This window comes from Quercus robur, chromosome 7, assembly GCF_932294415.1.
Source record: "Quercus robur chromosome 7, dhQueRobu3.1, whole genome shotgun sequence".
NCBI classification, from domain to species: Eukaryota; Viridiplantae; Streptophyta; class Magnoliopsida; order Fagales; family Fagaceae; genus Quercus; species Quercus robur.
This window is the reverse complement of record NC_065540.1, coordinates 49950344-49966834: the sequence shown is the minus strand read 5'-3', so window position 1 is coordinate 49966834 and position 16491 is coordinate 49950344. Positions and strand designations below refer to the sequence as shown.

At 35.9% G+C, this 16491-nt stretch overlaps 1 protein-coding gene and 1 long non-coding RNA gene across 6 annotated transcripts in view; one reads left to right on the top strand and one right to left on the bottom strand.

The window, feature by feature from the left end:
- LOC126693787 (uncharacterized) overlaps positions 1–4951 on the top strand; it is a 59086-nt gene extending 54135 nt beyond the window's left edge. The window contains exon 3 of the long non-coding RNA XR_007645531.1: positions 4886–4951. This is a non-coding gene — a long non-coding RNA (uncharacterized LOC126693787). The remainder of the gene's footprint in view (positions 1–4885) is intronic.
- The window catches only part of LOC126693785 (pentatricopeptide repeat-containing protein PNM1, mitochondrial), a 33954-nt gene extending 20380 nt beyond the window's left edge, over positions 1–13574 (bottom strand). The window contains exons 1-7 of one of the 5 annotated variants that reach the window (XM_050389910.1): positions 11493–13573; positions 10310–10402; positions 9133–9915; positions 7546–7763; positions 3565–3760; positions 3386–3476; positions 2080–2719 (exon numbers count right to left, since the gene is read on the bottom strand). In XM_050389910.1, coding sequence (XP_050245867.1) covers positions 11543–13015 — 1473 coding nt within the window. In that variant the 5' untranslated portion in view covers positions 13016–13573 and the 3' untranslated portion in view covers positions 2080–2719; positions 3386–3476; positions 3565–3760; ... (2 more) ...; positions 10310–10402; positions 11493–11542. Of the gene's footprint in view, positions 1–2079; positions 2720–3155; positions 3477–3564; positions 3761–7545; positions 7764–9132; positions 9916–10309; positions 10403–11492 lie in introns of those variants that run through there. The other 4 variants (XM_050389909.1, XM_050389911.1, XM_050389912.1 and 1 more) reach the window with 4 other exon arrangements.
- Positions 13575–16491: the final 2917 nt, after the last annotated feature.

Sequence of the window (16491 nt, the reverse complement as noted above, 5' to 3'; positions counted from 1 at the left end):
AGAATAACTTTATATCTTTTAGAAAAAAAAATCTAAGAAACATAACCAAATTTCAAAACAATTTAGCAAAAGTTTTTTTTTTTTTGAGATGTCGTGGTAGGATGGATATAATCTTTTTTTTTTTTTTTTAATTTTAATTTGGGCTCACACTTTAATTTAATATGAAAATATTATGAGATTTTGTTGTGACCATATAAAATCTCTTTCAAAAAAAATACTCTTTTTTATTAAAAAAAAAATGGTTAATAGACAAATGGTAATCATTTTATTAACTTACTCCTATTTTATTTGAAAATTCAATATTCTTTAAATTAAAGATGGCAATGGCCAAGAATCTTATTGTTCAATCGAAATCTTCTAATATTATTAATGGAGGCATTAAGAATTTAAATCACCTCAACTATCAAATTATATATATATATATATATATATATAAATTAAAGAGGGTAGTTTTGAAATGGTATTTCTCTAAAAAAAAAAAAAAATTCTAAACATGACTATCAATGTGACTATGTGAGAGTACTAAAGTTATTGAGTGATTGAAATAGAGAAAAGAAAAAAAAAGCAAAACTATGAATTTCACGTAATTCATTCTAATAGCTTACATCCATTATGAAAATTCTTGTACAATTAAATCTTTGTTATATAATTTAATACTTTATAATGAATTCAATGTAGAGTTTATATAGTAAAGAACCGACTAACCTTGGGACTAATTTGCTTGATCTACTTGTAGTTGGGCCTACAACAAGGTTAGGCTTTTGGCCATAATATCTTTAACATCAAGGGATTAGGGAACAACTTTATTTAGTTTTTTATTGAAATTTTTTTACTGAAAATATGGAAAAAGTAAAGTTTTAAAAAATTGTATATAAAAATGAAAAAATAAAAAACTAAAAAATGGCTTATAAGCTAGTACCAAATATACACTGATCGAGGTCTTTAGCAACACAAGCCACGTGCATACTGCTTAGCAATAAATTGATTGCTTTTGTAATAATCCTTCATTTAATCTAAATCCAAAGAAGTTTGTTTGAAGAGGCTGGTCACGGTTTTTATTATAGGTAGTACATCCCATTGCTGTTTAGTGCAAAAACAATAATCAGGTCCTATTGAAGATGCAGTGTGCGTATGTATGCGTGTGGCACCGTCCCTCAGGCATGTTCATCTCTGCACTTGCTGCATTGAGTGCAAAACCGATGAATCCTGTGAATACATCAACAAAATACTTTTTACCTGAGCAGCTCTAGGGGCAGTTTGATCTGCTTAACATGAACCTATTTAAGATGTCAAAGAAAGACACCATCCTCGTTCATAGCAACAAACCATAGAAGACGCATATCCTGCAGTTAAAGAGATCTACAATTTTGTTGTAGAAATGACCGTGCAGAAACATTTAACTTGGTGGTAAAGCCATAAAGGAATCTGCTAAGGTTCTTCGAAGTAATTTGGCACTGCATTTTTAAGGTGGGTTTCCTCTATATTCCCCAAAAATTTGGGACTTAAGCTTCTTTGTTGTTGTTGTTGATCCTCTTTGCATTGCATTTTCTAAGAAATTTCAATTTTTTGACATAAACTCCTTACATGCAGTAAAAACAATGTTATGATGGCACTAAAAAAATAGACATGATCCTACATTTGATTATCAATCTCAAAATAGCCGTCACCTTATTTCAGGAAACTTACTAGCATTAGTCGAGTGAAAAGAAGAGAATGAATCAGGACCTGAAAAGCAGCCACTTTAAAATTTAAATCCTACCAAAGGGCACAACAGACCACCCTAGCGGTCAGACATTTAAAAAAGGATTACTGCTTCACTGATTAAATTAACAAAACTGCTATAACCGGAGCGAGCAAATTCCAACCAGAAGCTGAGAAGGACAGATTATTATTATAGCTCCACAGGTAGAATGAGATTATAACTGGTCCAAATTTGGTCAAGCTTGACCTGATCAACCTAAATCCAACCTGAAATTAAGTATGTTGGCTTCAGGTTGAACTTTTTTTTTTTTTGATTGAATAAAAATTCTATTGCCAACAAAGGAAAAGACAACAAAGAAAATACAAGAAAACGCCCCATTCAAACTCGACCATACCTAGGCTGTTCTTTCTTACTAATAACATTAACAAAAAGGGGAGGACCCAGCCAATCAACAAAATAGTTAGGACAGGAGTTTGATAGAGACCACTTTGCCAAGACATGAGCAGCCTCATAAGCAATTCCTATACACCCACATAAACTCCAGCTTGTCAAAGCTTTACTGAAAGCAATTTGACTTCATCAACAAAGTTAGCAATTCTCCAATGCACTGATATTGAGCAGTTGGTCACTGCTTGAACACAATTCTTTGTATCAACCTCAATTATCACCTTCTTAAAATGCATTTGGCTTGCTGGCTGCACCGCCCATAGAAAAGCTTTGGCTTCCGCTTGGACAGGGACCTTGGTATTCACTTTTTTTGATAAAGCGAAAACCAATGTACCTCTCCAATCTCTAACTACCACTGCTACATATGAGTTCTCCATCCCAACAGCAGCATCACAATTCATCTTTAACTGATCTTGGGCTGGTTTTTGCCATATCGATAATCTTGCGCTTGAAGGCGAGACTGTTCTGGTTTTTATACAGCTTCAATGTTCATTGAAAACTTTGACCAAACTTCTGATAAGATCTTCAACTTCAACATAAAACACTCTTCCTTCGTGAACAACTTAGTTCCTACATTTCCAAATCATCTCTAAGTTTCAACAATTTAAAACCGTTGAAATAAGTTGTGTATTTTTTTTTTTTTTTTTTTTAAATTTGGATAAAATAGAACTCAATACAAATTTACCATCTCATTTAATACAATAATATGTAAGCACAAGGATTTGCTACAAACTAAGTTGTAGCAACTCTTGCAAAAATGCACATGTGTCAATGCCTCTAATAGACACTTGTCCAGGCTCTTTTTTTTTCCCATGTCAAGATTGAATTTTTCACCAAATTTGGTCTATTTGAGGCACTGACACGTATGCATTTTACAGGAGTTGCTGCAACTTAGTTTGCAGCAAATCCTTGCCCAATATGTAATCCCTGTTAGTTTATGTGGCCCACAAAAATAAGAGAATGGGCAAGCTGCATACAATGCAGACCATATATGTCAGACAGACAATAAATAAGGAAAATCAGAAAAATATTATTTCTAGAGGGGAGGGGGAAGAAGAAAGAAAAAGGCCGACGAGTCTTTAAAAAGTACAGAAAATATAGTTCCATCAAGCGCCAATGAGAACTATGGGTAAAAATAAAAACTCAACAGTAGCAAAGACAGAAGTTGGCCTCTGGTTTTTAGTTATATGCATGATGACTGCTTATGGTATCCACCTAGCATAATACAAAAGCAACCTTAATGAGATTGAAGAAGAGCCAAAACTGATTTCCTATCAGGCATGCTAGGAAGAGCTCCCTTCACTTGAACACAGAGAAGCAGCTGCAGCTGTTTAAAAAAAAAGCAGAGAATTATGATAAGCAATGTTCTAAGGAACATATTTATTGATAAATAGGGAATAATGTTGCAAGTATACCAGAAAATTTCAAGCTTTCATTTCTGGACTTGCCCTCCACAAGAGCCACAATAAATGCTGCAGTAAAAGTAACTCTAGCCCCAGTGGTATCGAGGACCTTTGGGGCTGATATGAGAGGTTGTTTAATTGGCTCTTCAGCTTCAACAGATAAGGCAGACCCTTTGGCCCCGAGTTTCACAAGGACTTGCTTAACACCCTGAAAGAATACATTTTTAATAGAAGTCTGGTACCATTTAGCAAAAAAAAAAAAAAAAAAAGAATATGATGGCACCAATAGCAGATGCACATGTAGTGCACGGTTATCTGATGCTTGTCCAAATTCATTCTATTATTGATCCTCTTGAATCTACCAATATCTAAGCACAGTTGAATCATTTTGCTTAATATTTATGAAGAAAGAAGAAAACCCAAAAAGGGTCCAAGTATACCAAATATATTTAAGATAGACGGTACATTTAACTAGACAGGAAGAAATCCAAACATGTTATGAAAGAAGAAAATAAACACACACATGTGTAAAGTCTCATGCACTACGAAAAGATTCTGTACTCAATTCCTTAGAATGGCTGGAGCGCCTCCTAGGGGCACATTTGCACAACTTGGAAATTCAATGGCCCAAAATATACTTCAATAACCAGATCATATCTGCTAAAAATAAGGCTATCCAAGAAAAGGAGATTGACCACAACTGAGTAGCCAAAATAGTATGGGACTATATGAATAGACCTGTTCCCAACATTCAAAAAGTACCTAATTGATGGCTGCTCATCCTCCGCTGATCTCCATTGATGTTATGAATGTATTCTTGTGTGTGGTTACTGTGATCATGTGTGCGAGATAAATGTAAATACCAAAATGGATCTATCAAATTTCTAAAGGATGTCCAAATATGCTGTATTTTTTTTTTTTCTATTTTATTTATTTAAATCAATTTATTGCTGTAAAAGTTGTATTTATAATGGATAAGGCACAAAGCCTTTAGCGATAATGATCATTTTGGATGTAACAAAACTCACCATTTTATGGCATTTCACCACAGCTTGAGTAATCTGTTCAAAGCTTTCAGTTGCCATTCCTGTTAAATGACCAAGTTCACTTTCATTTGGGCTTAAAATATCAATAAAATCTAATAATTCTTGTGGGAACAGTGCATCCATTCCCCCAGCATCCAAGATGACAGGAACACCAGTACTTATTGCAGCCTAAATACAGGAGCTACTAGAGGGTGCTGCAAGCAAGCGTTGAGGTTACTTCCCTGTTTCTTTGAAAGTGTATATGAAAGTCTCTTTCGCCTCCTAGAGTTTCTTTTTATGTTTGGGAGGTCACCCTAGGCAAAATTTTGATGACAGACAACCTGCGGAGGAGGGGTTTCCTTTTGGCAGATTGGAGTCTTTGTCGATGGGGAATCTGTTAATCATTTGCTGCTGCATTGTCCTTTTGTACATGATCTGTGGGCATTCATAACTTGCCTAGTTGGGACTAACTGGGTTATGCCAAATTCTGTTGACACCATGCTGAAATCTTGGGATGGAGTAAGGGGAGTTCGAAGATATGTAAAAGTTTGGAGGGCAGCGCAGCATGTCTTATGTGGTGTATATGGAGGGAGCATAATCAATGCACGTTTAAGGGAAAGGAGCATTCTCTGCCTAATATTAAGTTTCTCTTCTTGAAGACTCTTCGAAGGGGCATCACAGTCTCATACCCCTTCTATGTACTCCTTAATGTAGTTTTTAGAGTCTTTATGCCTTTGCCGTTGATACAAAGGCTTTGAACTTTTCTGTTGTTGCTCTTTTATTCTTCTTTCCATTTTTGTTTTACTTTTTTATAACTCTGGTATACCACCTGCATACATTCTTCCAATTTTTTTAATGAAGTTTAATTACTTATCCAAAAAAAAAATTAAAAATTATATTGTGCTCTTCTATAAGAGTCTAGAAATCCCTGTGGCAGGGTGTCACTAATGAGTTTTCCCCACCAACCGTCATTTTTTCTTTTTTGAAAATTCAATAGTTACTACAAGGGAGGGAGATTTGAACCATGAATGTTTTAAAAACACAAGGTGGTGCCAACCAGTTGAACTACAAGGCTCTTGGCATCCCCACCAACTGTCATTGTCAAGAATATTATCTATTTCTTGTAACTAACTCTCCTATACATGAGGAATATATTGGCTGAGGATTGTATCAGATTTTCAGCTCCTCCCAAAAGATGGATGAAATATCATACAAATGTTTTTGAATTCTCTTCTCAAATATTCTTCAGAAACATTCAAACAGCAGCAGCAACCAGTGCATGTGTTCCAAACTGCTGCACAGAGCATTTTACAAGACTTATGTAAACCTCCAATGGTCTTTAAGGACCCTTGAGAGTGCCTTCTGTTCTTGCCCTCATTGTAGACTTGTCAAGTAATACTGATTGTACACTTCTGTTCTTGCCTCTGGCTGACACTCATACATGTTTGCTTTGTTTACCCTCTTTGTTACAATCATCTTAAGGGCTGAATTATAAGGTGAATGCACCTCTCTAGATCCATCTGCGGTGTTTAGGCTAATCTTTCTTAGGTAACCAGAAACCTTCCTAAAGCCGCCTGATTTTATCAAAGTTAAGGTTACATGCGAACAGGAAAGGTATTGGAGTCACTAAATCAAACCAAGCTGCCACATTAAGCTAACACCAACCGGCACCAACCCTTCATTTTCTTCTTTCTGACTAGTGCCTCGTCCTCTAATTATGTGACACAACCCAATCCAAACCAGTCTAGGCCATAACTAGCCAAAACAGAACTCTTAACCAAACACTGGCTCTAACTTATACTAGTTTGCCAGAAGCCTAAGACATTACTTTATTGGTAAGTTACAAATGGACCCATTGAGTTTTCAAACCATAATCAAGACATTCACAATCAAAAAACTTGGGGAATCAGAGGCTTCAAATTGATTCATCAACAGAGGATGCCTTTCAAGGAAAAATTCATGATACTGCATTTTCCCACTCATCTGTCTCATAGATGAGTAAGGCATGAATGATACCAAAGGCCTAAGGATAAACTTAAGAATTAGGATTAAAATCCCCTGTTGGACCCTGGTGGAATGGAATCAAAAATTATAAATGTGCAAACGAGACACTTGAAGGAATTTTTTTTTTTTAAATGACACTTAAAAGGAAAAACTTTTAAACATAGCTAATAACCACCAAAGAGCTGGGAAATTTACATTAGCAAATTCCTTTCAAAAAAAGAACCACAGAAAACCTCTCTGATGCAGTTCTTCAAATAGAACAATCCAATTGAGAACGGATTAACTAAAATTATACCCAATAGTGGAAGCTGCTTTACAAGGAACTGAGAGAATTAGGGAATCCCTTTTCTCCCAAAAAAAAGGGGAGAAGAAAAAGGGAAATGTCCCACCAACTTGCTGCCAAAACTTAATGCATGAAACTCCTTGTCCTGACTGGATTTAATGACTCCTGACTTTGTACAAGCTCTAGAAACTTAAACAAAACAAATATTTGATTTTAGAAATGAATGTCAAGTTGCATTAAGTGTAGTCCTAGGATGCACGGACACAAACACGGGTACGGGTACGATATGGCGACATAGGCAATTTCTAAAAAATTATAACATGATATGGCAAATAAGACACCGTTACGAGATAGGTACAACACGGATATGACACGGGTACAGCACCACAAATGAAGTGTCCGTGCATCCTAGGTGCAGTCATCACATTGGAATTCACCTATTAAACTACCTTTATGTGTCATTCTAAATAATATGCCAAGTTGAAATAGAAAAGTCATTAAAGAAAATGTCAATGTGCAGTAAAGAATTAATATAGGACATAAGCATGCAAGAAATAAATGTATAATCTAAACTAGCAATTTTCAGTTAATCACATGTAAAGTAATGTAAAACAACAACCATGATAAGTCGAACACAAGTGGAGTTGGATAAATACAAGACCAGGCAAAAGTTATACATACATAATCCTGTGCCTCTCGAAGTTCACGCAACGTTCTTCCTCCATCCATATTCTCTGCTCTTCAAGTTTCTTTTTGTAAGCACTCGTCACAAATTTGTCCTTGTCTGCATAGAGGTGGTCATCTTGGCTTCTCTCTTTCGCAAATTTTCTCTAATACACTACCTCACGGTATTTCTCTTGTTCTTTTGTTTTTTCTTTCAGTAGCTGAATATATCTTGGCTGCAATAGAAACAAGCATGCTTTAATTATAAACACTATTTAACCAAATCTATGGAAAGACAAACAAAACTAAAAATAGATGCTCCAATTTTCATCATATAAATAATTTATTTTAAGTATAAGAACTTGGGAAAGAAAAATCAAGATTGCAACATGCACATAACCGATGAACCATTTTTCTAACAGAATTCTACATCCATATAGAGCACATTAGCACTTCTATTCCATTGAATATGATGGCTTCTCTACTACTAAAGTTAATTCATTAACATGTAAATGACAAGACCTTATCTGAAGTCATACTCCGATACTTCCTTAATTGAAATGTCCTTTTTCCGTTCCTTCAACTTGGTTCAACCCATTCTTTCTTACTAGTGCATCAGTCGCCCTTCTCTAAACATGACCAAACCATTTCAATCAACTTGCTTTTCATATCTTTGTTGTTTTTGTTGCTGTTTTTTGTGTTCACCATCATGACCACCTTGTTTTTGCTGTTTTGGTTTTTTCTTCATGATTAAGGGTCCGTTTGGATTGAGCTTATTGTTGCTGAAACTGAAAACTAAAAACTGAAAGTACTGTAGCAAAATAAATTTTAAATGTGTGAATAGTATCGTGGGACCCATTTTTAATATTTTTTAGTGCATGAACAGTGATAAACAGTACTGCTACAGTGTGCTACAGTGCTCATTGTCCCTGGAACACGTGAAGTGAGGAAAAAAGAAAAAAAAAAAAAAAAAAGGGGAAAAACGCAGCTTGGATTCAGCGGAAAACGCTGAATCCAAACGGCACCTAATATGATTCATATTACTTGTCCAAAAAAAAAATCAACACTCTCATCTTTTCATCGATATGTGCTACCCTTTTATGTGAATTTTCTCATCTCAAATCCTATCTTTTCGTCTATTTCTCATTTATCCATATTAACATTCTCATTTCAAATACACCCATTTTCGAATATCTTACTTCTTAACAACCCAACATTCGACACCATAAGAGCAAAGCTTGTTCTATAGCAGTCTCATGAAATTTTTCCTTAAGTTTTAGAATCACTCTATTACCTTTAAACTATGTTAACATACTCATTTCAGCTACACACATTTTACGAATATGTTACTTCTTAACAACCCAACATTCAGTACCATACAAGCATAGCTGGTTGTATAGCAGTCTTATAAATTTTTCCCTTTCAAACTTAAAGTTCTATAATTGTTCTATTACCCTTAAACATAGAGAAATTGATATCAACATACAGAAAATCATTTCTATATTTATGCAGTACGTATAAATTACATTCTGGGAAAATTTTCAATAAAAATCAAAATGTTTTTTCAGTAAATTATAGAATAATGTTGATATATAAATATTTTACCATTCTGTCTTGACGATCTTGAACTCGAGGTTGAATGGCTTTCAGTTTCGTGTCATCATAAACTCCGTCATAATCAAAAACAGTGGGGTCTTCTTTGAGGGCTTTCTTCTGCTGTTCCTCAGTTGTCCTTGAGGGACTTGTTTCTTGCTAGCTTGCCGAGAAATATCACTCTCCACATCATCCTCATCATCGTTGTTAAACCCAAAGGCAGGTGGGCGAGGCAGCTTTGTTGACTTCTGCTGCTGATGCTTCTTCTTCTGCTGTGATGGCAGCCTAAGGTTCAGCCCATACCCTCTCGCGGATTGCAATTTCTTTGATGATGTAAAATCTCAGGTATTTGGGATTCAAATAAAGGAATTGAGGGGTTTTCAAAAGAGAAGGTGAGAGAATTCTAGCCCTATTTTTCAATTTTCCTTTTTTTTTTCACCATCAATTATCACCTTCTTAAAATGCATTTGGCTTGCTAGCTGCACTGCCCATAGAAAAGCTTCAGCTTCCGCTTGGACAGGGACCTTGGTATTCACCTTTTTTAATAAAGCAAAAACCAACGTCCCTCTCCAATCTCTAACTACCACTGCTACATATGAGAGCTCTGTCCCAACAGCTGCATCACAATTCATCTTTAACTGATCTTGGGCTGGTTTTTGCCAAATCAATAACCTTGCGCTTGAGGGCGAGACTGTTCTGGTTTTTCAACAGCTCCAATGTTCATTGAAAACTTTGACCAAATTTCAGATAAGATCTTCAACATAAAACACACTTCTTTCATGAACAACTTGGTTCCTACATTTCCAAATCATCTCTAAGTTTCAACAGCGTAAAACCCTTGAAAAAAGTTTTTTTATTTTATTTTATTTTAAAATTTTGGATAAAATATAACTCAATACAAATCTACCATCCCATTTAATACAATAATATGTAATCCCTGTTAGTTTATGTGGTCCAGAAAAATAAGAGAGTGGGCAAGCTGCATACAATGCAAACCATATATATCAGACAGACAATAAACAAGGAAAATCAGAAAAATATTATTTCCAGAGAAGAGTGTGAAGAAGAAAGAAAAACGCCAATGAGTCCTTAAAAAGTACAGTTCCATCAAGCGCCAATGAGAACTATGGGTAAAAATAAAAACTCAACAGTAGCAAAGACAAAAGTTGGCCTCTGGTTTTTATGCAACCTTAATGAGACTGACGAAGAGCCAAAACTGATTTCCTATCAGGCATGCTAGGAAGAGATCCCTTCACTTGAAACCAAAGAGAAGCAGCTGCAGCTGTTTAAAAAAAAAGCAGTGAATTATGATAAGCAATGTTCTAAGGAACATATTTATTGATAAATAGGGAATAATGTTGCAAGTATGCCAGCAAATTTTAAGCATTCATTTCTGGACTTGCCCTCCACAAGAGCCACAACAAATGCTGCAGTAAAAGTATCTCTAGCCCCAGTTGTATCAAGGACCTCTGGGGCTGATATGATAGGTTGTTTAATCGGCTCTTCACCATCTACAAATAAGGCAGACCACTGTTCATTTGTTTTTCACCAACACCGCATTGCATTAGTGGAAGGATACATGCTAAGGTAGATAAGAGAGCATCTTTAACTAAAAAGGGGTCACAATCAAGAAGACCCCATGAATCATCACAGTGTTGATTATGCAATAACCAATTTACACACTGAGGAAAAAAGGAAGCCCGGTGGGGAATTTGGGCAAGGGACCATTGCCACCCAGGCAGTGTCATAAACAGAACTTATGAAGTATAATACATACCAAACACATGATTCATACCCAACATTTGGAACAAGAAACCATTAATGACCATTCCACCGTAATAGAACTGGTCCTAGGCTATTTAAAATTAGCAGTTTTGACAGAGTATTCTGGAAAACTACTAGTGATCAGTATTATTCACATAACAATCACTACAGAGAAGATAAGTAGGTTGACTTCAAGTTGAACCTAATGTGACTAAAAAAGATAAAGATAAGAACTCATTCATGCAATCTAAAGTGCCTGTCACACAGAATTAGCCCACCCCGAAAATAGTAAATCTGTAAAGAAAAAAGTTGCATTAACTGATCGCTGTTTCTTGCCAACTGAATATAAGGTCACCCAAAATTTTATAGGTTATGCAACTCAAGTGCATTCCAGTAGTTTCTACAAAGGATTTAAAGATAGTTCAACAAAAGAGCTAAAAATCCTAATAAGCTTGTTTGCTTGCAATAAGCAGAACAATGACTACTCGTCTGTGACAAAAACTTTTATTTCTAGCATCATTAACAATAAAATAAAAACAGCAAGACAAAATTAAAAGAACAGAAATAATAAAAAAACAAATGATCAACTCTGATCACCATTTTCATACCACTAGCAAAAATTCCAACAAGGTGTGCTAAAATAAAATTACAAACGATCTCAGAAGGCACGTCGCATCATTCCCTTCGGTTTCTTCACAAAACTCAATCTAATTTGCTTAAGTCGTCTCCTCTTCCTAGCCATCTTCTCCGGCAACGTCTCCCTCTTCTTCACACTACTCTTCACAACCCTCACCTTCTTTTTCTTCGCAAATCTTGGGTCCACCATATAAGCTTTAGGCTCCACCGGCACCCCTCTCTTCTTCGCCTCATTAAAAAGCGCATTGGCCCTATCCACACGACTATGAGCACACAACTTCCCCATCAACAAATCATAAGTCTTGATCCCGGGTTCGCACCCATCCTCCTTCATCTTCTTGAAAACACTCATAGCATGATCAATCCTCTCAATCCCACACAAAATCTTCAAGAACCCATAATAGGCTTTCTTATCAAGCTTACTCACAAAACCTGCGGACCTCATTCTATCAATCATTTCATCACCTTCTCCCACCCTCGCAGCCTGATACAAACTCCGAATCAACATGAGAAACGTGGTATCATCCGGATAACAACCCCATTCCCCCATCCTATGAAACAACTTCATTGCCTCCTCGGTCCTCCTCAACTTACACAAGTTCCCAATCAACACATTGAAAGTCTCCACATTTCTAGGAACCCCATGAACATCCATCTCAACCAAAACCTTTTCCGCCTCTGAATCAAGCCTAAACGGATCCTTGTCCCTACAAAGCTTACAAACACAATCAAGAATCGCATTATACGCAGAAACACCAATCTCAAACCCTCCCCTATACATTTCCCCAGCAAGTCTCTTAGCTTCATCAAGCTTCCCATCCACACACCAAGCTTTCACCAACAAATCACAAATCTTCTCATCAGGGAAAAACTCATTCGCCAAATTCTTCACCATCCTCTCCGCATGACTAGCAAAACCATTTTCACAAAGCTTCTCGACGACCAGAGTGAGCGACTCGCGATCGCGTTTAAGGCCGTATTCTCGCTCCATTTTTTCAAAAAACGACACCGTATCGGCAGGCCTTCCTGCTCGGACCAACCTATCAATGGCGGCATGCAGGGTTTTAGGGCCGAGCGACGGCGAGAGACGAGAAGAGGAGAGGAGCTCGTTGATGGCCTTGAAGTCCTTGCGGCGGCCGAAGTAGTCGACGAAGAACGACACAGTTTCGTCGGAGTGAGTGAAGTTAGGGTTCGAGAGGAGCCATTGGTGGAAGCCGAGGACTGTACGGCCGGCTTCGGGAGAGAGATTGAGAGTGGAGAGGATGAGAGATGGCGTTGGGTTGATGTGAGAGAACTTGAGGTGGAGGCGTTCGGAGATCGGAAGCGGGTCGGAGTTCAGGTTGTTAAGGAGCTCCGAGGAAACAGAGAGAGAAATGGGATCATCAGAAAAAGGAGAAGAAGAGAAGGATTGGAAATGGGAGGAGAGGAAAGTGAGTTTGGGAGTTTGGTCGTTGTATAAGCATCGTCGGAGAAACAACAGCCTGGTTATTGACATTTTTTTTCTTCAGCTCAGTTTGAGTGAGTGAGTGATTCAGAGAAGAGGAAACCTAAAAAATATATGGAGATGATGATGGAAAAGATACGAATTTGTGAATTTCTATTTCAAAAAAATATGAAATACCAAAAGAAGGAGAGCAGATTGGGCTAGGCACGGCGATATGATGCTTGTGGCGGCGCCGGCGTGGCGTCACTTTCCAGAGCAAAGGAGGCGCAACTTGTGAGACACACTCGGTCACAGTCTCATTTGCTATTCGACTGGTATTTTAGGGTTTTTTTTTTTTGGGGGGTAAATTTGAAGAGATTTTACGGACTGGAATCTGGTTTTTATTTTTATATTTATATTTGTTTCTGAAAGGCTTAAACCATGGGTTTATTGATAAACTTAGGCTATTTGAATTAATTTTTATAGATGTTATTTGGGCTCTTTTTTGGTTTTAGAAACTGTAGGGGCCAAGTTTTATTTTTGTTGGCTTCAAATTCTAAATACACCCTAATTATACCTACTATTTTTGAAAAAAAATGAAAAACTGGCTCCGTCCGTGCGTGTCAGTACTTATTTTTTTTAAAAGAATTACATTTTTTTTTTTTTTATGGGAAGAATTACATCTTTAAAATGTGCTTGAAATCAGTACTTACTTGAAAAAGTAGTCACGCTCTCAGTCTCCTCCATTACCATCCTTCTTCACCTCCAATCCTCCACCGTAATCTCACACTGATTCTGACTCTCCGATTTCACTCTAGCAAGCCCAAAATCTCCAATCTTGGCCTTGAAATCCTGATCCAACAAGATATTACTAGGCTTAATATCTCCATGAATCACAGGGGGATCCAAACTCAAGCCCCTTCGCTATATCAAGAACGACATCGTATCGACTCCTCCACTCCAAAAGCTCAGCCCTTTTAGTTTTCAGAAGTTGCGGTGTGAAGAAAAAAATATACTATTTGATGATGGGAATGGGAAGAAACGGGTGGATGAGGAAAAAACAGATAAGAAAAATAAAAAGTGGGTTCAGTGGGATTCTGTCTATAAAAATAAAAATTAAAACACAATAAATTATCATAAAATTTTTCACAATAATTAAGGTGTTAAATATTTCATATGTCAAAAAAATTAATTAATTAAAAAAATATTAGACTAAGATTAATGACAATTAAAAAAAATATTATGAAAATATTATGACATTTTATTGAATCTTTTTTTAAAAAAAATTAGTGTTATTTTTCTTTTTCTTTTTCTTTTTCTTTTTTTAAAATAGTGCTATTCGCACAATATTTTCAGAGCAATTTCATAAAAAAGTTTTCATAGGAAATTATTATTAGTTCTCTAAATCTACTACTGACATTATTATTATTATTATTATTATTATTATTAAGGAGGTAATTACATGAATTTATCTTCAAACATGCCAAAGAAATCTGTAGAATGATTGCTGTTAGAGAATAGCTATTAGTTAGTTGCGGATTGGTTAGCAATTAGTTAATTTTAGTAACAAATTGGTTAGTAACAGATTGACTAGTATAAACGTTGGCTTAGCAAAATCTGTTATAGCCCAATTTGCTACTTGTGTTAAATTGAACCTTGTTGTATTGCAGTTAGGATTAGTTCAGTCAGTTGCTGTGTGATGGGTTCCTATAGTTATGCAATCAGTTAGACTAATTTCCTATATGGTCTTATTTAGTTCAGTACCTGTAGAAATAGCAGTGCACATACTGCTCAACTTATGTAACTCATTCTTAATAAATCAGATTGAACCTCTCTCTCTCTCTCTCTCTCTCTCTCTCTCTCTTGTTCCCTTTCATCCTTTTCTTTTGTTTGTCTTATCTTTTTCTGTAATTCAACTCACCTTTTTATTATTTGCTTGGAATTCATTTTTCACCTGCATAGCACATCCTCTTTCAATTGCAGAATTATTTTTTTGTCTTATGTACAGGATAAAGTCATAATTTAGTGTTGGTTAGTTCTGCTTTGGGTTATCATATGGTGGCTTTTGTTTTAACACTTGTAATCGGGAAATAATTGTGGTTGGTTGACTCAAAAAAGCTTGTTAAAAATGTTCTAAGAGATCTCTGTATATGCAATGTCGATATAACGAATGATATGATCCAAGATCCAAGAGTTATATGTTATGGTGATCTTTAATGTCACAAGACATGAATGCATCTATCATTTAGAGTTTGAGGTTGTTCCAATTTTGAGAATGGAATAAGGCAGTCTTTATTAGTATCAAGAAATTGACACTTAATGCAAGTGGCCTGGTCAAGAAGTTAATGTCTCCAAATCTAGTTGATGAAACTAGTTTATCTTATGTGCTATGCTGTAGGAAACTAGTGTACAAGTATTTTATTCATGTTTAGTTGCTCGTGCAGCTAGGTTCAGCTATAAGTGGGGCTTTCATGTGGAGTCCTTACAGGGATCGTCTCCATTTGAGTTAATTAATTATGCTGTGATTCCCTCTTCAGACTTGTTAAATGAAGTAATTTCTAAAGAGATCTACTCAATCTAGCATTGTTAAATTCAAAGCATCCCCAGGGGAATCCGTTTAGTGTTTTTTTTCTCAATTTTGTTTTAAGTTTCAACCTTAATTCTTTTCACATGAAACTGAAGTAGTTTTTGAACTCAATGTGGCAATCCCTATTGTAAAACCACATCACCAATTATTCTGTTTGGCTACTTGTGCAAGTTGTGAGGGAAATGATTTTCAGTTTCTTTTTCTCATGAATTTTCACATGAAATGGAACTAGTTTTTGAGCTCAAACTAACCAAGTAGTAACTCTAAATAGAAGGTTAGACTTGTGCCTTTTCTTCAGTGTACTGGTATTATAAATTTTGAATCGACAGTTTTCTTATAGAATTTTCTTTTCTGAGGCTATTTAGAACAATGATATTTGTTTGGGCATTTTTGTTAAATATCTGAACTTTTTTCTTCAATTTCAATATGAAACTGACAGCCTTTTTCCCTACAATCTCCAAATTGCCTACGCTATTTTGATTTTCTTGTCTTAATTTTGTTTGGGTCCGTTTTTCTAGGGTTGCACATTTTTTTAATTTGAACAGGGAAAAATGTAAAAATGCATAGACCCTTGTGGTTTGGGTTTATAAATAGATTCCTTGTACTATCAATTTGATGTTATTGACTCATGAAATTTGAGAAATGATGAAATTGATCATTCCATTGCACTTGCGTCAACTGTGATGGACGAAAATTGATCATGTGCACAAGTGCACTGCATGTGATCACTTTATTTATATAGCAAGCCAGGCTCAGTTGCACACATAATAAGGGCTGCACAGTGGGTATACAACATTTGCAGGTATCTTATGTATCGTAGCTAGTGAAGATCGCATAAATATAAATCTCATATTGTGTAAGACATTGATTTTACATAAACGATATACAAGATACTTAGGTTCAAGTATCCCCAATATAATTAGGTCTATCTGTAAAATATATTAGACCTATTTGTATGAAA